We start from the raw sequence: 24,600 nt of genomic DNA, 5'->3' as shown, positions 1-24,600 counted from the left end.
TAGGGACATCCGTCCAGTTTGTTCACAGTGCTTCTTGACTTTAGAGTTTGTTGGGATGTAAGATATTAGTGAATTGATTTTTAAAATTATGTACAATTTCTTAGTTAACATAGGTATGGAGTTTTAAACCTGTACAGATGGGGCTGCATGGCAAATTTGACCCCACTGGTTAGACTGTGGAGTGGGCATTGTCTCCAGGGTGCTGTGGTCACTATGTTCTAACATCCACTCAGGAAGGAAGAGATCCCACAGTTCTGGGGCCTCTCCTAGCTTCCTTCCCTGTTAGCCCCTCCCCATTCCCCCACATCCCCGCGGCAACGTTAGGGATCAGCTTTGACTGGGAGATGCAGCAGTGAATTTGTGATTAGGAAATCTGAGTTTGGATTCCAGTTCTGTATTTTACTGGCCATATGACCCGGGTAAATCGCCTTCTGTCTCAGCTTCCTCAGCTGAAAAACTTAACAGGAGTGAGCTGTCGTTGGGAATCTGAATGTAGTTAGTTTCTAGTTAATTTCCAAGTCCCTAGACCAGAGTAGGTGTTCATTCAGCGAACAGTTAATTCTGAATCTCTAATCACTTGACTGGCTAGTCCTATTCCCTTGAAGGCAGGGTTTGCCCAGACCTGAGTCGAATGGAGATGCCTGGTGCATTCTAGCAGAAGGGAAGGAGAACCTGGCAGGCTGGAGGTGGGCACAGGGGGGCAGGGGGTGACTAGGCAGAAAGGAGAGCTGAAGTGAGCCTACGCTGAACTAGCCAGAGAATAGCTGGTATGCAAATAAAACATTGAGAGAGAGAGAGCCTGCCCTGGGCTGAAACTACAGACAGCTGGCTGGTAGGGGTGGACCCCAGCTACATTGGTTCCATGGGACCAGTGGAGATGGTTAAATTGTCTCTGAGAAGAGCTGACACACGATGTGTGAATAGAGTGTATCTTATCTTTGCCAGGTGATGGCTCTGTAAACGTGGGTAGGTGAGTCAGGATGTCCTCCAAAATGCTGTAAGCTCTTTAGGTGCTGGGATCTGGGGGTTCTTTTTAAAAATCCCATCTTTAAATGACATTCAGTGTGCCTTTCTTCCCAGAGAAGAGAGATTTACCAAGAAAAGTGATGAAACCGGGGAGATACCCTCAGATATGGATTTGGGACAAGCTCGTCCTCCTAGTACAGCTGGCTCCGAAGTACCCCCAGCCCCACCTCCTTCTCCAACTGAAGACTCCAAAGTTTCCTTCTTAAGCACCTAAAACATCAGTCATTTTGAACTAGACTTTGACAGAAAACTCCAAAAAACAGTTTCCGTGAAGTCACTGGGGCTGGCTTTGAAGACTCTCTTAGAAAATCTTTTTTCTTTCTTTCCTAGTTTTCTTCTCCTACAACCACTGTTGAGCATTGTTTATCCTTACTCATGCACTTAGATTAATCTTTGGTTTCTCAAGCCAAGTCTCTGACGTCTCTGTTTGGTCTTTAATTTATGCCACACTGTAGAACACTTATGGTAGTCAGTTGTATTTGAATTAAAAAAAAAAATTATCAGGCTTCAGTGTTTGTTACTAAACCTGGATGAGTGAAAATCTGAATTTAAAGATCTGAGCTCCAGAGAACCCTGAGGGGTTTGGGTTTTCAAACCTTAGCCTGGGACGTGACAGTTTTGTGGTCTTTTGTGGCATCTCCTGGGCTCGGACTGGGCTGCATTTCACATTTATGGACGACATTTTCAAAGTTTGTTTCTTGGAGATTTAAGTGAATTTCAAACTCTAACAGAAGAAACAACTTGAAAAGCAGCCAAGTGCAGAGTGGCCTAGTTAGGGACCCACAGGACTCTTCTGAAGGGTCAGAAAGCATCAAAGAGGTGATAATTCAAATCCACTTCTGGGAAATGTCCTTAGCTGCCATTGGGGAGGGGGGAAATTTCCTCCTCTATTCCTCTTGAGTTCTGGTGGTTGGACTAATAGTAAAATTGACCCAAGACAGATGAACAGGAGAAAGAGAAACAAATTTTAATTCATGTGCATGGAGGTCTCATGGAATTGGGACCAAAGAAGTGGCCAAAGCAGGCAGTTTTTATACTTTTTAGACAAGGAAACAATACGTTTGTGAGGAATAAGTAGGACAAAGAAATTTAGGTTTTGGGGTGCTCAATTAATGAAGAATCTAAACAGAGTTTGGGCTTGGAGTAGTAAATAAAAGAAGTAACAAGATTTGTTTACACAGGCTTCTCAACCCAAATTCTCTCTCTGACCACAAGTGTGTCCGATCATGTGAGAGATTTATTTCCTACTTTTAGGGTCAGACAGAAAGGAGGGTCAGAGTATTCCTCTTGCATTGGCCGTTTCTTAAGTAACTTATTTAAGATAATCCATACACCATTGAGGCACATTTTGGGGTGGTCTGCCCTGGCCCCCAACAGGGCCATCTTTTATTGCATTCACTTCTTCAGAGTCCTTGTGGGCATTCTCCCTCCAAGCCCACCCTTATGTGTGCTCAGATCCCCTCCCCACATAGCCAGCGGGCTGTGCTGCTGATGTGGAAGTCAGGTTCCTTCCTGTGGTCTGCTGCCGCAGCAGTGAAGCAGGGGGAGCGTGCCTGGAGCACCTGTCATCGTCAGCTGGGGGCTCAACACACACATGACCTCATCCTCAGTCAGATGAGAGAACAAACCTGTACTGTCCCATAGGGTAGCCACTAGCCACATGTGGCTACTTAAACATAAATTCATCAAAATTAAACATAAAATTCAGTTCCTTGCACTAGCCACATGTCAAGTGCTCAATAGCTACATGTGGCTGGCGGCTACCATACTGGGTGTTACAGATACAGAGCATGACTGTCGTTACAGAAAATTCTATTACCGCTGGAACAGAGGTTAAGTGACTAGTCTAGGGTCACACAGCCAGTTAAGCATAGAATCAAGGAGGGAAAATGGTGGGAAGGGGTACCCCTTGAGGTAGTTTTATTTCTGATTGTTTCTGGGCAAGTTCCAGGATATTTTTTCTGTTTATTCATGTGTTCAAAATATTAAGTACCTACTGTGTGAGCTGGACACTGTTCTAGGGACATATTATTTTTTATTATCTTTTTATTTTTTTGGCTTTGTTAAATCTTGGTCATGAGTCAATTTATTTATTTATTTGTTTATTTTTAACATCTTTATTGGAGTATAATTGCTTTACAATGGTGTGTTAGTTTCTGCTTTATAACAAAGTGAATCAGTTATACATATACTTATGTCCCCATATCTCTTCCCTCTTGCATCTCCCTCCCTACCACCCTCCTTATCCCACCCCTCTAGGTGGTCACAAAGCCCCGAGCTGATCTCCCTGTGCTATGTGGCTGCTTCCCACTAGCTATCTATTTTACGTTTGGTAGTGTACATATGTCCATGCCACTCTCTTTGTCCCAGCTTACCCTTCCCCCTCCCCGTATCCTCAAGTCCATTCTCTAGTAGGTCTGCATCTTTATTCCCGTCTTGCCCCTAGATTCTTCTGATCTTTTTTTTCTTTTTTTTTAGATTCCATATATATGTGTTAGCATACGGTATTTATTTTTCTCTTTCTGATTTACTTCACTCTGTATGACAGTCTCTAGGTCCATCCACCTCACTACAAATAACTCAGTTTTGTTCCTTTTTATGGCTGAGTAATATTCCATTGTATATATGTGCCACATCTTCTTTATCCGTTCATCTGTTGATGGACACTTAGGTTGCTTCCATGTCCTGGCTATTGTAAATAGAGCTGCAATGAACATTTTTGTACATGACTCTTTTTGAATTATGGTTTTCTCAGGGTATATGCCCAGTAGTGGGATTGCTGGGTCGTATGGTAGTTCTATTTTTAGTTTTTTAAGGAACCTCCACACTGTTCTCCATAGTGGCTGTATCAATTTACATTCCCACCAACAGTGCAAGAGGGTTTAGGGACATATTACTGAACAAAACAATCGCTGCCCCCATGGAATTTACACTCCAGTGGGGGAAGACTGACAAAAGGTGTATATAATTTAAAAACAACGAATTATATGTTAGGAGATGTTAAATGTAATGGAAAAGACATTTAAAAATAATAAGACAGGGTAAGAGAGATTAGAAGTGGCAGAGGAAGAAGCAGGTGAGTTGCAATTTTAAATAGGGTGGTCTGGGTAGGCCTCATTAGGAAGGCGATATTTGAGTAAAACCTTGAAGACAGTGGTGGAGTTAGGTGTGTGGACATCAGAGCAGAGCGAAGAGCCAGTGCAAAGGCTTTAAGACAAAGGTGTATCCAGAGGAGGAGAAGGGGCCAGTGGGGCTTGGCTGGAGTAGAGTGAATCAGGGGCCATTAGTAGATGAAGTCACAGGTGGTGGGGGAAGGAGGTAGATCACATGGGGCTGTGTAAGGACTTTGAATGAGCTGGGAAGGCCTGGAGGATGTCCAGAAAAGGAGACACACGCTCTGCCTGTTTGTGTGGAGGACAGGCTGTACGAGGGGAGGGAACAGAATCATTTCAGAGGCTACTGTAGTAATCCAGGAAAAAGACAATGATAATTTGGACAAGTCATAGTTGGAATGGTGAGAAAGGTGGTCAGATTCTAGATATATATATTTGAAGATAGAACCAATAAAAGTTTCTGATGGATTGGATGAGGGGTTGTGAGAGAGAAGAGTAAAGGATGACCCCAAGATTTTTGGTCTGAGCAACTGGAGGGATGGAGTTTCCATCAGCTTCAAGACGAGTAGATTTGGAGTGTCTGAGGGGGTGGGATGGGAAGACTCAGAAATTCTATACTTGCTCGCTTAATATGCCTAACAGACATTTAAATGGAGAAGTCAAGTGGGCAAATGAATGTATGAATCTGGAGTTCAGGAGCAGTCTGGGCTGGAGATATAAATTTGAGGCATTGTCAGCATAGAGATGGCATTTAAAGCCATGATGCTGGATGAGATCACCAGATGAATGAGTAGATAAACCCTAAAGTGAGCCCTGGGGTGCTACAATCTTAAGAGATTGGGGCTATGTGATGGTTAATTTTATGTGTCAACTTGGCTGGACCAAGGGATGCCCAGATTAAACATTATTTCTAGATGCGTCTGTGAGGGTGTGTCTGGATGAGGTTAGCATTTGAATTGGTGGACTCAGTAAAGTAGATCACCCTCCGCAGTAGGGGTGGGCATCACACAATCCATTTAGGGCCTGAAAAGAACAAAAAGGTGGAGGAAGGAGGAGTTCACCCATTTTGCTCCCTGCTGGCCTGTTGGAACTGGGACATGGGTCTTCTACCCTGCTCTGAGATTTACACCATTGGCTCCCCTAGTTTTCAGCCCTTTGAACTTGGACCAGCTTTCCTGGGTCTCCAGCTTGCAGGTGGCAGACAGTGGGACTTCTCCACAATTGCATGAGCCAATTCCTCAAAATAAATCTCTTTTTATATCTGAATCTGTATTTATACTTATATATCTCCTATTGGTTCTATTTCTCTGGAGAACCCTGACTAATACAGACTAAAAGGAAGAACCAGCAGAACAAACAAATAAAAACCAAGAAGGAGAAATCCATAATGGAGGAGGAGTTTAATGTCCTGGAAGCTAAGTGAAGAGTTTCCTTCTCCCTTCTGTTCCTCCTTCCGTCACCCTCTTCTTCCATCCTGAAGCCAGAAGCAGTAGCTGGCGGAGGGAAAGAAAAGGAAACGTGGGCAGGGCTGTGCAAGCAGGGTTGGCCTTACCTATGTGTGTGCTGTGACCACTCATCTCACCACCCAAAAGTGTCTCCTCATCTTCCACTTTTCATTCAACACCTGGCAGCTACATGTCCTTAGAAGGGTGAATGACTTCATGCACTCTGACTTCTGGGTTTTCTAGTTTTTAAGAATTTGCTACCAGTGGAGTAGAGTGGTAATACCCAGTTATGGGCTGAACTGTCTCCCCGCCACTTCATATGTTAAAGTCCTAACCCCCAGTACCTTAGAATGTGACTGTCTTTGGAGCTAGACCTTTAAAGAGGTATTTAAATTTAGGTAAAGAGGTAATTAAATTCCTTAGGTCTGCTTACCTGAGGTTATGGCTTATGAAATTCATACTTGTGACAGCAAATGAGAACCAAAATAGAGCTAGGGTGAAAGAGGGTAAGTTGGAGAAAAGATGAAAAGATTGTTCCAGAAGGACTAAAATCACCAAGAGATGGGCGTAGGAAGGTATGGATTCCACTGCTTGCCTGCTGTCATCGTGGGCAACACCTCAAAACCAGGCATAATCCTCTCAGTTACACACACACACACACACACACACAAAACTTTAGCAGCCTATAATCATACCTCCCAACCCAAAGGAATTATCTGATGGTTGGAATCTGTTCTCTTCTCTTCAGCAAAGTATCCCACAAAGTTCAAGGAGAATATTGTGTAAGATTATTTTATTTCACGGGGCAAAGTTGCTGTAATATCCAACTGGATCCCACCTGAAGCATTAGAAGCCAACTATAGTAAACACATTTTATATATGTTCAGCGCTGCCGCAATAGCTGTTCCTCTGCCTTTAGGAGTGCTGCTTGTTATTATAGCTCATGGTAACCAGGCAACATGCAAGAGCAGGCGATGCATGGAACAGGTTCCACGTGGGGAAACATGCTTTTACCAAACTATTCTCCAAACATATGTTATTTAGCCATTGAGGGCCATTTATTAAAAGCTTTGTGGTTTTCATGAAGCAACTACTACGCATTATAGCTTTTGCCTCAAATCACCAGAAAACTTAAACTATTTTGGTTAAATATCCCTTTAAAAGCTGACAGAAGAAAAGAATATCTATTATAACGTGGAACCATCTAAATCCCCAGACTGTTATTCCCGCCCAGTTGGACATGGTGACCATGCACATTCTTCTGGGTTAATGCAAGCTTGGAAAGCCAGAAAAGCTGCATGGGCATGGGCTGGCTGGCTGGCTTTCCCCTCAGGAACCCTGAACATCATTTCCTTCTGCCTTTTCTGCTAGCGCTTGGCGGCTTTTCACATCTGGGAGAGCCTGATGTCATAGGTGACCATGTTGAAGTTGTCCCAGGCAAAGAGCTTCTTCTCCAGGGGGTTGTAGTCGATCATGCTGCTGTATTTGTAGCGGTTCTTGAACGGGACCGCCAGGGCCTTGCTGCTACCGGTGCCGGTGTCGTATGCGAAGTTGACGGTAGCATCAGGCAGTGAATAGCTGCTGATGGTATACAAGGTGCTGCAGATGATGAAGGCGTTGGCGACCGACTGCTTACGGATGTTAGTCTCCCAGGTTTGTTCCAGCTCCAGATTCTCTGGGTTCAGCTTGGAGAGGACAATGGCGCCTTTGGCCGCCTCGGTGCTGTAGATGACCCAGAGGCCTGTCTCATCTACTGCCAGGTCGATGTCTGTGTAGCCGCCCCAGGAATAGGGGAACTGCCCGTGGTAGCCGGCTCCAGGGATTTCCTTCTCAGCCTTCAGCGTCTCGGTGCGCAGCTCGTACCTGATCACCGTTCTGGACTCCTCCCCCTGGAAGTAGAGGCTGCCCCCGTACACCACGGCGCCTGTGCTTTCCAGCGGCCTGGGCAGCACATGCACCTTGGAAGGGTAGCCCCGCAGGAATTGGCTGATGAGGTCATACTCAAAAACCTGGCGGACGTCTGTGCCCACTGTGTCGATTCTCCACGTGGTCTCCTGGGTATAGGGGTAGGCGGCCTTGGGGTCTCTCATCCACACGCCGTACTTGCCCGTGAGTGTTTCAGCTGTTCTCAGAGTGACAGGTTCTCCTACCCAAATGAGTTCTCCACATCCTGGTGAATTAAAACAAACACCAGGTAGCCACCATCTTTCCACAATGTGGAATCATGGCAGAGCCGGTAGAAGTGAGAACCCCAGAGACAGACCGTCTGGGTTTAAACCGGGCTTTGCCACGCATCACCTTATTTTGTCACTTATTGTGACTTTCAATAAGTTACTTTGCTCTCTGAGAGATTCAGTTTTCTGATTTGTAAGGGGAGATAAGAGTAGTGTTTTGGGTAGTAGAGCTGTGGTAAGTTTTAAATGTAATTATACACGTTAAGTGCTCGGTATAGAGTAAATGCCCAGAAAATATTCTGTGATCACTATGTGATATCAAAGTACAGTTGACCCTTGAACAACATGGGTTTAACAGTATGGGTCCACTTATACGTGGATTTTTTTCAATAAATACTTCTACTCGGTATCGGTTGTACAGATGAAGGCTGCACAGGTGGTTTCACACTGTATTTGTAATATTTGACTTAAGCTGGGCATCGTCTCGTGATGTTCATTGCATTACTCTTTATGACTTTCATGTCTGATTTATTTCATTATTATAAAAAATGAGACAATAATCAAGTCATTATAATAATCTCTATAAAACAAGTTTTTCAAGCCCTTCCCCAATGGACCACATACTGCAGCCATCATTTTAATATAATAAAATCTGAATATGATTTTTTAAATGAAGAGTTGGTCGAAAACTTAAATTTGATTGAATCACAGTAAACCTCTGTATTTTAATGGGCATCTCAATTTCCTTACAGAAAGTGGGAACGCTTTGTTGCCCATATCTCAGAGAATCATATTTTGAATATCTCAAAACTCTCCATCCTCATGCCTGCCCTTCTGTACTAGCAATAAGTGTCAACAACATGGAGAGTCACTGTCTCTGAAAGACACAGTCTTTGTCTTAAAGTCAGGCTTTCAGGGAACACCTTACAGAGGGTCAATTGTACTTTTCCTAAATACCCAAAATTCAGAAAAGATACCTTTAGTAACAGACACTATGCTGGGATGGTCCATGGTGTCTGTCTGGCCCCAAGATAAAGATATGAAGGATCTACTGAAAAAGTGTTGTTTTTCAGGTGCAATCAATTCTATATGACAACCAAGTGGGTGAAACCAACACATCTCTCATCTTCCCTCGGTGCAGCCCCGTCCCCTTCCCAAGTGTAGGTGATAAGATACAGAGCTTTGCTAGAGAAAGGCCGACTTACTGCCAGTGTGCCCTGGAAAGGGAACAGAAAGGGGGTTCTGTTCCTCTTCCCCTTTCCTGCCTCTGCTCCCAGGGAGGTTATTTGTCCACCCCCCGCTCCCCCATAGTGGGCTGAGCAACTCTGAATGCAGAGCTAGACACAGATAAAGACCACCTTGGTACAGAAGAGGAGAAACTTAACTCCATACCAGTGCCTCCCTCTTCACTCCTGGGATGACCAGATGGACTCTCCTTCAAGATTCGGGAAGCAGGAACCTCAGTTAACTCTGACTTCAATTCCTGAAAGTCCACGTTCTCCAAATTCCATTTAGAAACTATAGTAAAAGAAAGAGGCAAAACTGTACTGTGAGGAAAAAGGCCTAAGGATAGACTACGTTGAGAATGGGATTTAAATAGGCTTCCAAAGATATTAGGGTGTTTGAGATTTGTTTTAAGATAATAAATGGGGTTCAGGGAGGGGGAGGGACAATGAAACAAGACTGGGCTGTGCTGACAACTGTTGGAGCTGGGTGATGGATATGTTAGGGTTTGTATTATTCTCTCTACTTCTGTGAATGTTTGAAAAATTCCATAATAAAAAGCTCACAAATAATAAATTGCATAGCAATGTGCCTAGCACAGAGTAGAGTATTCAGAATAAAGTAAGCTTGTACGAAATTAAAATAATTCCCACTAGAAGGTCTGATTTATGAGTAGGTGAGGTGTGATGCAGGGATATTGCGAAAATCCTTAGCATTTTCTGGGATGCCAGAAATTCAACAATTAACAATTCTCTGCCTGACTTAGGTGTGTTTTTCTCCTGTCATAATGCAAATGTTCCCATAAGAAGTAACATATTAAGATTTAACATGCTCAGCTGAAATATTCTGTCAGATCCCTTTCCAAGACCATTTTAGACAAGGAAGAGAGTGTGCAGGATTCCTACAGGAATTTGGGGGACAGTTTGAGCCAAGGAGAAGGGAAGAGGTGCGGATGACATTGGTTAGACGTTAAGTCATCACAGTGTATCGCACATTGCTACTTTGACTTAGGATTATGGCATACAGCAGCCCTTGAATACAAGGAAAAAGCACAGCCACAGGAGCAGCTGTTTTAATAGGCAGGTTGGATTATGGTTCAGGTATGGTGAGGCCAACAGATCAGGAGACAATGGCCATTAAAAAGATAGCTCGTTATACTCACTGATCCCTAGAGGAGGGGGGACACCACCTCATAGAGGGCCACACGGTGAAGCACCAGGGTTCATCAGGAGGGAGGGGGAACATGGGTGAGAGCTTTATTTTGATTTCCAGGGGAAGGAATGAGTGAGGCAGGGTAAGCAGGTTTAGGATTGGCTACTTTGAATAATTTCTGCAGGCTCTGAAGCGTAGGAGCTGTCTCTAGTTGTCTGGTACCTGGCCCCCATTGATCAGGGCAGGGAAATAGTGGCCCTGAGCGTGAGACCCCGATGGAGGAGGGGGTGGGGTGTAGGCTCTGAATTGGTTCATTTGCATATGAAAGGTGTGCTTACAGGTGAGTCATTTACTATCTTTAAGAATTGGCTAACCCTCTGAGGGGCAGTCCCTCCTGTTATCAGCAAGACCCAGGTGTCAAAGCATCAGAATAAAAAGATATGCTTAAAACATTGGCCTTTTCTCTTGCTGAACTTCTCAGGCAGTCTGACCTGGCCCCCAGCCCAGCAGAATAGCAGGGAGGGCAGTCAGGGCAATGCCTGAGGCTGGGCTCCCACCCAGCCCAGAAAGTCAGGAAGACATTCTCTGTCTTTCATCACTTGTTAGCTTAACTCTTCTAAATTTACCTCTCAGGCTATGGAACTCTTAACCCTCCTGGATGTGCCACATTTCATCAATCTTAAGCCACACATTCTTTCACATTTTCACATGTCTGGAATCAAGGTACCCTCTTATAGTTGCTGGTATTCAGCTTAGATGAACTACAGTACTAGAAAAAGCTTCTCCCTGTAAGGAGGTAGGGAAAGCATCCAGCTAAGAAGCCCTAAGGCTTGGGCTGGGCCAGGGTGCTGGGGGGTGGCCTTCAGGTGTATCTCCTCCACCTCCGCTCCCGATCCCACAGTAGTCTCCACCCCTGCCTTTCATGCAGCTGTTCAGCTGGCCTCCAGGAGAGCGTGACTGCCCTGGAGGGGGTGCGTGCTCACACCCTGGCACGTTCCTCAGTCTAGACGGGGCCGGGTGACCAGTTATGAACTCTAAGCCAAAACGTGTAGCCAATTGAGGTCATCCTAGATATGCACTCCAAACTCCAGGGGTAATTGGGAGTACCCCTAGGGATGTGGAAGGTCTTCAGTGTCCGCAGCCTTGGGAAGCTGTTTATCCATCCTGTCAGCCAGCCCCTCTGGAGCACCTATTAAGTGTAAGACTAGATGCGGAGGAAAAAAGGCGAATAAGTTACAGTTGGTCCATGGTTCCCTTTAGGAATGGATAATTTGGCAAAGTCCTCTTTGCCAGGAAGTAACATGGGTCATTCCAGGCTACTTTGGGAACCAGGATTGGTTGGACCATCCAAATGGTTGCTGGAAAGTCCTGGGAAGTTAATTTGGTGCCTTGAATCTCCTTCTCCCTGTCTGGAGGGCTGTGGAGATGAGGAAACTCCTCTGTTCTTCCCTCTAAAAATTGCCTTGACCTAGGAGGGTACCCAAGGCAGAGGCCGATCTACTAGGTCAGAGGTAGGTTCCCTAGACCAGACCAGTCCGGGACCTGCATGGGCAGCGTGGGAGAGGAACGGGGTGCCCAAGGTCCCCTGTTCTTCTGTGCTGCCAGGAATAGGTAAGTGTGAGGAAGCCCCTTCCTTTACGAGGGGCTGACAGAGCTGTCTTCAACCGTCCCTGCCTCCTGAAGCCAGGTCTCTGCCCTCTGTCTGCCTCTCCCAACCACTTGACTTGTCTCTTAGGCCTAAAACACAAGGAGAGAGCCCTGACTCCTGGCTGTCAGAAGCCAACCCCACTCACCCCCGCCTTGCCTACCCAACCTCTGACACTGAGCAGAGGCTCATGCAATGTGGCCGTTTCTCAAAGTCATGTCACTGAACGGAGTTCCCTGAGGTGAGTTGTTTTCCTTTCCTTTGTACCTTTCCTTAGTTAGTTTCAGGGAACTAAGATGCCACATGCTGGTGTGGAAATGCCCTCTCGGGAATTCCCTGGTGGTCCAGTGGTTAAGACTCTGCACTTTCAATGCAGGGGGCCCAGGTTTGATCCCTGGTCGGGGAACTAAGATCCCCGCAAGCCACATGGTGCAGCCAAAAGAAAAAAGAAGAAAGAAAGGAAAATGCCCTCTTTAGCCACAGGGAATAAAAAAAAAAGTGAGGGGGAAACAAACCCAAACAGGCATTTTCCCAGGTAACTTCATTGAAGACATCTAAAGTACTGGCACTGAAATACTGAAAAACAGCTTCTTTGTGAAAAGAGATGATTAACAGGTATTTATGGCTCTTTCTACATTTCAAAGCAGTTTTATATAAATTATTTATGTGATCTGGTGCCTTCACAAGTTTTAGAGAAATAGAATAAAGCTTTAGAACTGCAGTCTGCCCCTAATTTAACTATTGCCACCACTTACTAAGTGCCTCCTATGAGCCAGGTCCCGTGCTAGGCTTTTGCTATCATCACCTCTATTCCACATAACAGTCCTAAGAGGCAACGTTATGATCTTCGTTTTGCAGAAGAGGAAACCGAGGCTCAGAGAGGTTAATTTATTTGCCCAAGGTCACACAGCTGGTAAGTGATGGGACTAGGACTTGAACCCACGTGTGCCACGGTCATGGCAGTTGTGAACCTTTCCACCCTGTGGTGGGGATGTGGGTCAGTTATAAATGTACTGCCTGTCAGTGCTGAATGCACCCTTCCATAGATGCTCTCTCAAAAAAAGAGACATTTCTCCTTTAAAGTGAGTATGATGTTAGGCTTTCTCAGTAGAGGGCGCTAGAGGGACACGGTGGGGGGTGCCAGTCTCCTGCAGTGTCCCGCAGGGGCTGGGCTGGCAGCAGCAGTGTGAGGACATCTGGTGGAGCTCTGCCTCAGGCACTTGCCAAGGACGTGGTTCTTCTGTGACCTCGCAGCCTCAGCCTGGCCATAACGTTTCCACGACCCTCTCAACACCGCACCCAGAGTCCTTGCATGGGGACCCCCGTGCTCTGCAGACCTCTGCAAGCCCCTACGCTGGCTCTGCAGGGCTCCTGCAGCCTTTCCCAGACTCAGGAGGTGTCCATTCCACCTCCAGCCTGGGCTAACCGGTCAGTGTCTCTGCTCTCTGATGGGCTCAACCCCACCTTTCTCAATGATGTCAGAACCCATTCCAAGTTTGTCCTTCCTCTGTACCCTCCCTCAGCCCTAGGGTGCCATGTGGAGCTTATTTTATCTCATAGTTGCTATTTCATCAGTTAATTCTTTATATTGAACATCCCTGACTTAACCTGCTATGTGGTATCTGTCTCCTGCTTGAACTCAGACTGCTACCAGAGGCTCTACACTGCTCGGCACTTTAGGGGGTGACCCACTCCTGGAGCTGACTCCGATTCCAGTGGGTGGCTCATGCACACACAGCTCCCAGGCGGTTTACCCAGAGAGACGTCTTCCCGTCAGCTCTTCCTCCCCTACACGTGCCTGGCTGGTGCCCAGTTCCTTTCCTGGTCCCACCAAGGTCCTCAGGGCTCTAACCAGGGGGTCTTTCTCCCTGGCCCCCTAACCCCCAAACCCTTTGCAAGAACCACACCTCATGTGCTTTCTTTGGAGTAAACAAGAATCACAATAAAACATAAGGTCAGGGAATGGCTTCCGAATGACTGTAAGGCCAGTTCTCAGTTGGCAGGTGGGATGGTTGGATTGCAAATCTGCTGGGTGCTGCTTGGCTGTGTCAGCCAGGAACACCTGGCAACGGTCAGATTCCCAGAGTAGAGTCGCCTGGCGTGAGAAGCAAAGCCTGTGGGAGAGGATGCAGAGCCCAAAGTCAGGGAAGCCGTTGCGTGAAGGGGCCTGGCCGCGCCAGAAGTCATAGTTTCCTAATTCAGTCCTGCCATGTACCAGCTGTGTGACTTTGGGCAATTACTCAATTTCTCTGAGCCTCAGAATTCTTAGCTCAAACTATAAATGAAATGATCCTCAGTAAAAATGTAACAAAACTAAAATTTCTCTGGAATGTTTCAAAATCACTCAAATTTCATTCTGAACGTGGGAGAAAAACAAAAAGAGGTTATGAAAAGATTAAGGACTGTATTGTGTCAGACAGCTAAAAATTTTTAGGGCTTTTGTTTGTTTCTATGAAAATTCAGTCCTTCTGCGGTTGAGAAGTTCATGTCTATTACAAAATTTTGGAAATATTTTCTTCATGCTCTGTCCTATTTATATACTTATATATAGATATATAAGCAAATGACATTGTAATGATTTTTGTAGTTATTTTCTATCACTGCCTGAAAAGTTAGGTCAGTATTATATACATGAAGAGGATGAAGAAAAAGAAGGGTGCCAACATAATCACAGGTTGTCATGAATACTCTAGAAGGTGAAGATTAGCTAGCAGACTACCGTCCTGGGTGCTGCTCCAACATATACTGAATCAATGCGTGTCACAGAAATGATATGTACACGTCGACATTTTGATCTATAAATGACTTTTTTTTTCTTTTTTTTGGCTGCACTGGGTCTTCGTTGCTGTGCGCGGGCTTTCTCTAGTTGTGGTGAGCGGGGGCTACTCTTCATTGCGGTGCGCAGGCTTCTCATTGCAGTGGCTTCTCTTGTTGCAGAGCACAGGGGCTCTAGGCACGCAGGCTTCAGTAGTTGCAGCACGCGGGCTCAGTAGTTGCAGCACGCGGGCTCAGGAGTTGCGGCACGTGGGCCCAGTAGTTGTGGCGTGCAGGCTCTAGAGCACGCGGGCTTCAGTAGTTGTGGCGCACAGGCTTAGTTGCTCCACGGCATGTGGAATCTTCCCAGACCAGGGATCGAACCCCTGTCTCCTGCTTTGGCAGATGAATTCTTAACCACTGCGCCACCAGGGAAGTCCCTATAAATGACATTTTTAAACAATAGTGGAGCTCAAGCAAAAGAAGCCCTTCGTAGCTATAATCCATTTACTGGGTGGTCACTCTGTGCCAGGCACTGTGCTGGATGCTTTCCTGCGTTACTTCTAATTGGGGGGATTATTCTCCCCATCCTATGGGTGAGGAAGTGAAATCTGCAGCACTTGTGTTGAGCAACTCTGGTGCCCCTCCCTGCATATCTTGCCCACCTTTTTCTAGCCATTGGTGTGTCATCCTCTGTAAGAACCAGCCTGGTACTCACATCTGTGGATCAGGGAAGTGCGATATACCCCATGGGATGATCCTTGGCCAAAAGAGTATTGAATCTGGGAAGGAATGCTCCCTTTCTCTGTTGCATTCTACACAGCTTCTCAGAAGTCTTGGTGGGGTACAGCCTTTGCTGCCCACCATGGGGACCAGTTGGAGAAGGGCCCTCCCCCACTGCCCCGTGCTGGTTCTCTTTCCTTCCCTGTCACGCTCTCCCCTGTCCCCAATTCTCCTCCCTGGGATTGTGGTCCATACAAACACTGCACACAAGCCCTCATCCCAGGTTCTGTTCTTTGAGAGTCCAAAGCAGGTGAGAAATAAAGGGGAAGGTGGAATTTCTCTTGTGACTTATAAGCAACTCTAGTTTCTCTTTTGGTAATCTGTATTTTCTATTTATTTAAAAGATTTAAAAGATTATTTAAAAGATTTCTAGACATTTCACTACAGAATTATTACTACAACATTTTATATGCATATATTATTTCAACTCACACACACATACACGTATAAACAAGTGACTTCCATGATTCTAAGGACATTTTTTTTCTATGTAATACTTACACAATAAAGAAGATGGTGGTGACAATTCGAATTACAGATGGAGTCAGGAAAAGTCCACCTCCTCAGGCCTTTCCTCTGCCAACTTGGCCTCACTAAGCCCTCAGTTCCACACCCTCCATCTCTCAGTTATTGCCTCTCCTGCCTAAAGTACACCCACACCTGAATCCCAGCCGCACCAAACACCCCTTTACTCTCAAATCTAGGACCTTGAAGCACATCTTTTGTTCTAAGCGTTCTTTCCCTGACATTTAAATGTAACTTTTCTGTCTTTCATCTTTAGGTTCTATAAACCAGAGGTCACGTCAGGGTCCTGAAGACCCACTGAACCTCGGGGGAGGGGCCTGAATTCTAGTCCCGGCTCTGCCACTAGAGGGCTGGTGACTGGGAACCTCTGAGCAACCTCTCTGGGCCTAAGTTCCACATCTGCACAAATGAGCCAGAGGCATCAGATGCTCTCGAGGCCCCCTTTCCAGCTATACATTCTTGTACTAATGTAATTTCCTGCTCACGATAAACCCACTGCTAGGAAAGAGCTTCCAAGTCTGTAGTTCACTATAATGGGCTGTTGTCTTTATTCCAAAAGTAGAGCAGCTGGAAAGGACAAAAAGAAATATAAAATCAGGGCTTCCCTGGTGGCACAGTGGTTAAGAATCCACCTTCCAGTGCAGGGGACACGGGTTCAAGCCCTGATCCGGGAAGATCCCACATGCCACGGAGCAACTTAGCCCGTGCGCCACAACTACTGAGCCTGCGCCCTAGAGCCCGCGAGCCACAACTACTGATCCCACGTGCCACAACTACTGAAGCCCGTGTGCCTAGAGCCTGTGCTCCGCAACAAGAGAAGCCACCGCAATGAGAAGCCCGCGCACTGCAATGAGAAGCCTGTGCACTGCAATGAGAAGCCCGCGCACCGCAATGAGAAGCCCGCGCACCGCAATGAAGATACAATGCAGCCAAAAATAAATAAATAAAACAAATAAATTTAAAAATATATATATATAAAATCAGAGAACATGTTGAATAAATTCCCAAAGACTTGTTAAGTGACCACAAGACAATAAAAAAAATGTTTCCTCTATTTTTTCTCACACACACACACACACACACACACACACACACACACACACACACACACACACACACACTCTGTCTCTCTGTCTCTCTCTCTCTCTCTGTGTCTCTCTCTCAGGGGTTTTGTTCATTCAGTTAACAGTCTGAAATACGTAATGCCTCATAACAATTCTATTAATAATGATTCTTTCATTTGTGCTCAAAGACTCAAGTTCAACAAGTCTCAGCACCATCACTGATAAGCTGTTCAACCTGGGGTCCCTTGGCATCTTGTGACCTTACTTCCCTTCATTGTAAAATTTAGAATTGGATCTCTTCCAACTCTATCAATACAGGATTTTTAAAAATCCTTTATACCTTAGAGTCCTTTCATTTGAACCCTACAAAAATCGTTATTCACAACAGGAATTTTCATTGCCACGTTATGGATGAGAAACCAAGGTGCAGAGACTAAACGACTTGCCCGAGGTCACACCAGGCATGGACCCTTGGGTTTTCTGGTCTCACATCTGTGCAGATTTTGCCTTTCATGCAGAGAGCCTCTTTAGAAGATAATTTCCCTTCATTTTATTTTGAAGATTTTCAAAGCTTTTGAAAAGTTGACAGAACAGTATAATAAATCCCCCATGTGTCGTTCACTTAGATTCACCAACTGCTAATATTTTGTCACATTTGTATCATTTTTCTTTCTCTCACTCTTTATATATTCACAGTCTTTGCAAATCATTTGAAAGTAAATTGTGGACATTCTGATGCCTCATCCCTAAGTGCTTGAGTATGTATCTCCTTAGAACACGGATAGTCTTCATAACCACAATACCATAGCTCACCCAAGAAACTGAACACGAATCCAATAACACAACCTGATAAGAAGTCTATATTCAAATTTCCTCAAGGATCCCAAACCTGTCCCTGTAGCTTTGTCCCCCTGGATGCAGGGACCACTGCAGCATCATGTACTGCCTTTGGTCACTACATCTCTACAGTCTCCTCTAATCGAAAACAAGGCCCCCACCCCCAGCTCCCTTTATTTTTCTTTCTTGATGTTGACATCTTTGAAGAGCCCAGACTAATTGTCCCCTAACTGGATTTGCTTGCTTGTTCCCTCATGATTGGAAAACTTTTTAAACAGTGAATATTTGGGAGCAGAGTTTCACAAAAAGTGACACAAATACTGTCTTCCCAACTACTGGGAAGAGTGTCCCTCCTCCCCCAGTGTACACTTATGGACTCACCTGGCAGGGACCAGGATGAACAGAATGACATCTCAGGTAGCAAAAGCCACTTCAAAGTGACTTAAAAGCAGAGGTTCTCAGATTGGACCAAGAGCAGGAAAATTTCCAAAACAACATATTGAGGGAACCCACACTGGGTTGCTGCCTCTTTATTTTGCCAAGGAAGGACACTTAAAAAAAAAACCCTACCACCTATCATCATTTCATAAATCTATTGTCATTTCATAAACAGAGGTCATTTTAACAACAAAAGGTAAGCGTCAACAATCTCTGAACAAAGATTCACAAAAGGACAGTTTTCTAAAAAGGATAGTTGGCAACTTTCTACTGATCCTATATATTTGCATCTCACCTGGTCCTTATATTTCTCATTTTGCTATGGATTGTCAAAACTGTCATGGGTAGGCACAAGAACTCAGAACCGGGGCTTCCCTGGTGGCGCAGTGGTTAAGAATCCGCCTGCCAATGCAGGGGACACGGGTTCGAGCCCTGGTCCGGGAAGATCCCACACGCCGCGGAGCAACTAAGCCCGTGCGCCTCAACTACTGAGCCTGCGCTCTAGAGCCTGCGAGCCACAACTACTGAAGCCCTTGTGCCACAACTACTGAAGCCTGCGCACCTAGAGCCCATGGTCCGCAACAAGAGAAGCCACCGCAATGAGAAGCCTGCCCACCGCAACTAGAGAAAAACCCGCACGCAGCAACGAAAACCCAACACAGCCAAAAAATAAAAAATTAAAAAAAAAAGATCTCAGAACCACGAACCTCAACAGAACTCTTGGGACCTAACTCACTAGCAAATGTGAAAGTGATCGCTTTGCCCTCCTTAATTTGTCTGACTCACGCTAGATGCGTGGTCTCCAGGAGAAAGGAGAGGGCAGGAAGGACAGGCCTGGTCACCTGTAACAGGTTTCCGTGAACCGTGCCACCTTCACCCCACGGTGTTACCTTCCTTGGAGCCTGGTGGCACGTCCTCAGAGGTGCTGCGGGCCTGGGGACACTGGCCCCTCCTCAGGCGTGCTACCTCCTTGCTACTGCTTTCCAACCTCCTGGCCAGATCCCCGTTCTCTGCCTGCAGTCGTCTCTTCTCCTCCTCCAGAGCTGACTTGTCACGGACCAGGTCTCTGTAGGCTAACTCCAGCTCCCTCTGCAGCCCCTCCTGGGTGTCCCAGGGCGCGGCAGCCTGGCCCGAGGTCAGGCGGTGGAGGAGGGCCTCCAGGGAGCTGAGCCGGGCTTCGGTGGACTCCAGGGCCGCGCGCTGTTCGCTGCTGTCCCTCTGCAGGTCCTGGATGGCTGACATGGCCTGGCCCTGCTCGGGGCAGCTGGACTCATTGGGGCTGGCCACGCTGAAGGTGTACTGGCATCGGCCACTCCGGTCGTTGGCCTTCCGGAACTGAGCTGTCCTGGCACCCACACCCCATACCAGACAGGCCAGCAGCAGCAGCTGGACGGCTGGCATCTCGGGCCTGCAGTGGCAGCAAGGTGCACAGAAGCCCTCAGAGCAGCGGCTGCACGAGGCTCCCTCTGGAACTCTCCCCTGCGCTGAGAGGTGTCTGGCTGGGTGGCCCGGCTGATTCCTGCCCTGGCTGCACAGAGGTTTATATATACTGGGGGAGGCAGCCCTGCGTGGGGGGAGGATGATGTGGCCACGTGAGGCTGGGTGAGGCCGTGCACAAGGGGGGGCTGTTTTCACACTGCCAGCAAGAGTCTTAGAAAATGATCTTCCAGAAGTCTGTTTTGAATTTCTTTTAAAAAAGAATGTCCCACTTTATGCACCCCACATCCCCATAACAGTCTCTATATCCCCACCCTGTTTTCCCACATACGCTCACACATACCCACCTCATCCAGCATGACTACTCGTGTGGCAATTTCAACAAGGATTTATTTCTAGTTCCTATTTCCATTACTCTGCAAACTTTATTGAGAACCTGCTCTGTGTCAGGCACTGTTCTAGAAAACGGGGATACAGCCATACCTAAGACACAGTCCCTTTGTCCCTGTAGCAGTGACAGAGATGAATAACAGCCAGGTGGGATACAAGGGCAGCATGCCGCCAGGCTTAAGGGAGCAGCAATGCTTTAAAAGCAGTCAGAAGCAGAATTCTTCCCCTGCCCCTCCCTTTAAAACAAATGTGGGTGTATCTTTGGGAGGACGCTCTGATTCTAGTCTTGCATCTCAGGCACCAATGTCAGTGCTAGCCTCTAGACTAGTTCTCACCACGTGTGTGCACGTGCATGCAAATGCCATTGATCTCACTGATGAAATCTGTGGAAGCCTCCTCAGGAAGATGTTTTTAAATGTATAAAATATATAGGATTGCCAAGAAAATATATATTGAAATACTACTATCAAAAAAAATTTTTAATTGAAATATACATGTCCTTTTTATTAACGTCTTAAAAACAAGGTCTAGCAGGGGGGTATCTAATTTCAAAGTAGTTTTGCCCGTAAATACTATTGCATGCTAATTGCAACAACTGTAATGAAATGTAAAATGTCTGTGATCTCTATTGGTGGTGACAAACTCACAGGTACTGCTAACACAACTTTGGATTTATGGCTAGATCCATACGGAAGGAAATGTTAAACCCAAATTTTACTTCAAAAGTGGTAAAAATAAAGATGTAATTTTTTTCCATCCAAATTCATGAGCTTTCTGGACCCTAGGTTAATAATCCCTGCTTTACATTAATAAATCTAAAGAGGAAAAAAAACCCAGCAAATATGCCAAGAAGAGGTCCACGCAAATCAGAACGTGTGCAGCAGCCTCATAGATAACTTTTAAAATAACATTTGCATTTAAGCAATTGATGTTGTCTGATACCAATAACATCTTCAGTATTTCTGAAGTAAATATAATATTTCAGATGTGCCCTGGCAGACTCTGCTCGAGATTGAGAAAATACATTTTGCTCTAAAGATTCTATTCTTATTTGATTGGTTCTAAAGTTAGACTTGCACTTGAGACACTTACAAGTGGGTGTCTGTTTACTGCTGACTAAAGGGTACTAGTCTCAGTTCCTGAATCAGATAATAAACATTACCAAAATGATTTTTTTAAATATCTTATAGTCAGCAAGAACCGATTCAAATCTGTTTGGCTTTACTCTTAGGAATGTTCTCTTTCTGTTAAAAGGACTAAGATCGTTCCTGGGCTGCCGACTCCATGGAGGAAAAGAGTTCTGGATAAAGAGAAACGTAAGTAATTTTACTGCCTTCAGTTTGCTCAGGATAACTCTGCTTGTAAAGGAAGAACACAGGACTAGAAATCAGGTTTTCTGACTTCCCTTGAATTGATTTCCTTTTTGTGATACAGCACTCACTGCCTCAGATAATCCAGGAGCACACAATCTGTATCTCCCGGGGCTTTTCCAGTCAGTTCCCAATGCCCTTTAGTGAATTTTTGTCTTTTTTCACCCACACTTTATCCCTCTCTTTTGCTTTATCTCCCCTAAGCTGCAGGCCAGTCACTGTTGAGCTGTGTGGGTGCCGGTCAGGGGTGAAGAGTTTAACAATCCCTGGCATTTTTTGCTTGGACCAACCCAGTTTTTGATTGCCAGGCAAAAGCAATCATTCTCAACGTTCTTCATGGTTCCTGGCAAATGCCACTGTGCTTAGGGAAAGAAATGTGGCTGTTGGGTTCATTGACCTTTTCTCTATCACTGTGGTTCACTGTCCCGTCTTCCCCCTGGAGCCGGATATGATAAGGACTGACCAGGCCCTCACATTCTGCCTTCCTCCCCTGGCCCACCATCACGACCCCTACTGCACCTCACTGCCAGAGCTCTGTAGGCTTCCCATCTCCCTCTCAAAGCCCTCATGGAACACTCGAGCCACCAGGGCACTTACAGATGAGAAAGGAGAGGGACTTGCCCAAGGTCACACAGCCAATGAGTGGCAGAACCGGAAAGAAAACTGAGGTCTCCAGATTCCAAGGTTTTCCATCTTCTCGCCTAAGCCTAATCCACCCAAGGGCCCACTAATTGCCCAGAACACATGAAAGACTCTAGTCACTTCTTCAAGGAATCACCGCTCTAGGAAATGAGCTAGCTTCCTATATTCCCACTAAATAAAGCCCTTCAGTGAAGCAAACCCATGCATACCCTTGAGGTTTCACAGCTGATTTCACAAAACTGCATCCTTTCATGAAATAGAGTTATTTTCCTAAAAGCAGAGAAAAGGGCTCACTAGAAGACACAGGAAACTTTCCAGCCCCGTGAACAGCAATAAACATCTGGTCGGCTTCCTCCTGCCCTTTTCACCCTTCTGCCTTTCACCACCCTCTCTGCGCCAGCGCCCGACTCCCCGCAGTCTCCACCTCCTGGAGCCCTGGACGTGGAGACCCCTTTCCCTCTGACGAAACCCTGTTCACTCCAGATTCGCTGTTAGACTCTGTGTTCCAGTTGCATTTCCTTTCCGGAGCCTGGAGCCAGGGAGTCTCCAGCTCAGAGGCCGGAAAGGCGTGTGTCTGGCCATCCACAGAGCTAGGTTTGTGGCCGGAGCAGGCACGGAAGGTGCTGGCCTGGGGCCTCCGTGCAAGATGGGGGCAGCAGGGGGCACGAGGGAGCGGCATGCTTAAGGAGCATCTGTTACATAATTCTTTTCGAGGTTGTGTTTATTTCCGTTCTTTTAGCCTGGGGTTTAAGCTGGTTGGCTCCTGGTTTTCTTCTGCAGTTCTTCCACGAGAAACTGGAACCTTCATGAGGGTAGAGCTGGGACCGCTTGGCTCACCATCTTGTCCCCAGGGTCGGGCAGATATAAGCGCTCAATACATTTTCAATGGATTCGTGGATGGGTACATAATTCAAGCAGAAATAGAACACCAAAGAGCCCTCAGGCATGAGAGTAAAGCCATGGATGGTGCCATCTTCTGGGCTGCTCAGGACCCTCTGGGCGCCACCCTGGGGTCTGCCAGCAGGGCTCTCCCAGCTGGAGAGGAAGCCCTTGCTGGGGGCACACTCCTCTCCCCCAAACGCACACACATAGCCTCAACTGGGATTATTTTATGTATGCCTTTATTTCACTACGGATAAGGAGGCTTACTACAAAACCTCCTTGTTTACCATTAAAATGGTAACTTACTACCATGAAAATGAGGACCAGGGAAGGGACTGATGAGACGCAGTCTTAACCGGGGAGCTCAAGGCACCATTCTCCACCCCGCAGCTTTCCTCTGTTTCCCGGGTGGTTCATCATTGAAGTGATTCATTATTAAGCACCTATTGTGTGCTAAGGGCTGTGGTGCACACAGGAATATGTAGGAGGTGGACCCCATCCTCAAGACTCTCTCAGGCTGTAACGCTGGGTGAGGCTGGTGGAGTAACCTAAGTGCTGGAGAAGCCTAGGGGAGGTGGGTGTCCCTCGTGAACGGAGGTGCTTCACAGGGGAGATGCATCTGTAAAGGGACCTAAAGAGATGACATGTTAACAATCGCTCAGGCCCTCAGGTTGTGACTGGTTATAGGTCTGCCTTGGGTTCTTTCAGTGTACCTTGTGTCTAACGACAAGGCATGCGGAATCACCTTCAGATTAAACATGTCTATTTCCTCTCTGGCTGCCTCCCACCACCCTTTGACCCAAAGCAGGAAGCCAGGGGGGGTGGGATCTTAAACCATTTAGCCCTGCACATTCTCTTCCATCCAGCGCTTGTCCAGGGGTTGTCCAGTGCTGTCCGGATGGGAGCTGGTCCTGGGCACTGGGGCATCCTCTCCCTATTGAGAGAGAGAGAGACTTACAAGGGCAGGACCCAGCAGCTGCAGCTACAAAGTATAGCCCAGGAGCTTGTCCCTGCCTGGAGAGGAAGGCTTTTATGAGGCCTGAATGTGTATAGGGACAGCCCTCGTGGCAATTCTGAGAGCTCCAAATGTCATGCTAGCATCTAGATAGTGTCAAACCACACTTAAATTATCACAATAACATTGTTGGCAATTTTCATCCTACAGATTCTACCACTAGTGCCATGAACATCCCATGAAGCCTTATTATATGGCATGTTAAGCTGGTTTTCTTCCAGCTGTTGTTAATGGGTAGGATTTCTATAGGGGATTGGGGGGTGGGATATGGAGATATGAAAGGAAGGACAGAAAGAAAAAGTGAGACACTTTCGAGAGACCAAACAATAGCCCAGTTTGAAAAAGAGCATCAGGCCTGTGTTACAAGGGCTGTGATAGATCAGGGTAGAAGAACTAGGCTTGGGAAGGCAGTGATTTCTAATGATTTCTAACCAATCAGAAGCTGGATACAGTATTCTTGTATGCCTGACTTTACAAAATTGTTAGCCTTGTCTAAATTAATTATATGCCACATATTTGTATTTATTTTTTATTTAGAATAATTAAAATTATTTCTCTTTTGAGAGTTTCTTGAGATTTCTTAAGAAAACTGGACTTTTAAAAAAGATTTAGGGTCCCTGCCATCAGACCTTGCTGGTTTGAATACACTCAGTGTTCTAGGTGTCTATAAACAGTCTTTTGTTT

At 46.1% G+C, this 24,600-nt stretch overlaps 1 protein-coding gene across 1 annotated transcript; it reads right to left on the bottom strand.

Annotated features, from left to right (window-relative positions):
• Nucleotides 1-6,360: 6,360 nt before the first annotated feature.
• MYOC (myocilin) lies at nucleotides 6,361-19,759 on the bottom strand. The gene is made up of 3 exons (XM_082395182.1): nucleotides 19,071-19,759; nucleotides 9,151-9,276; nucleotides 6,361-7,754 (listed from the first exon to the last, which is right to left on the bottom strand). The coding sequence occupies exons 1-3, from the start codon at nucleotides 19,579-19,581 to the stop codon at nucleotides 6,970-6,972; spliced, it is 1,422 nt and encodes a 473-aa protein (XP_082251308.1). The 5' UTR covers nucleotides 19,582-19,759; the 3' UTR covers nucleotides 6,361-6,969.
• Between the last annotated feature and the right edge of the window lie 4,841 nt (nucleotides 19,760-24,600).

Source organism: Balaenoptera borealis (genome assembly GCF_965194805.1).
Source record: "Balaenoptera borealis genome assembly, chromosome: 1".
NCBI classification, from domain to species: Eukaryota; Metazoa; Chordata; class Mammalia; order Artiodactyla; family Balaenopteridae; genus Balaenoptera; species Balaenoptera borealis.
Note: the sequence above shows the minus strand (reverse complement) of the source record. Positions and strands in the feature narration are given on the sequence as shown.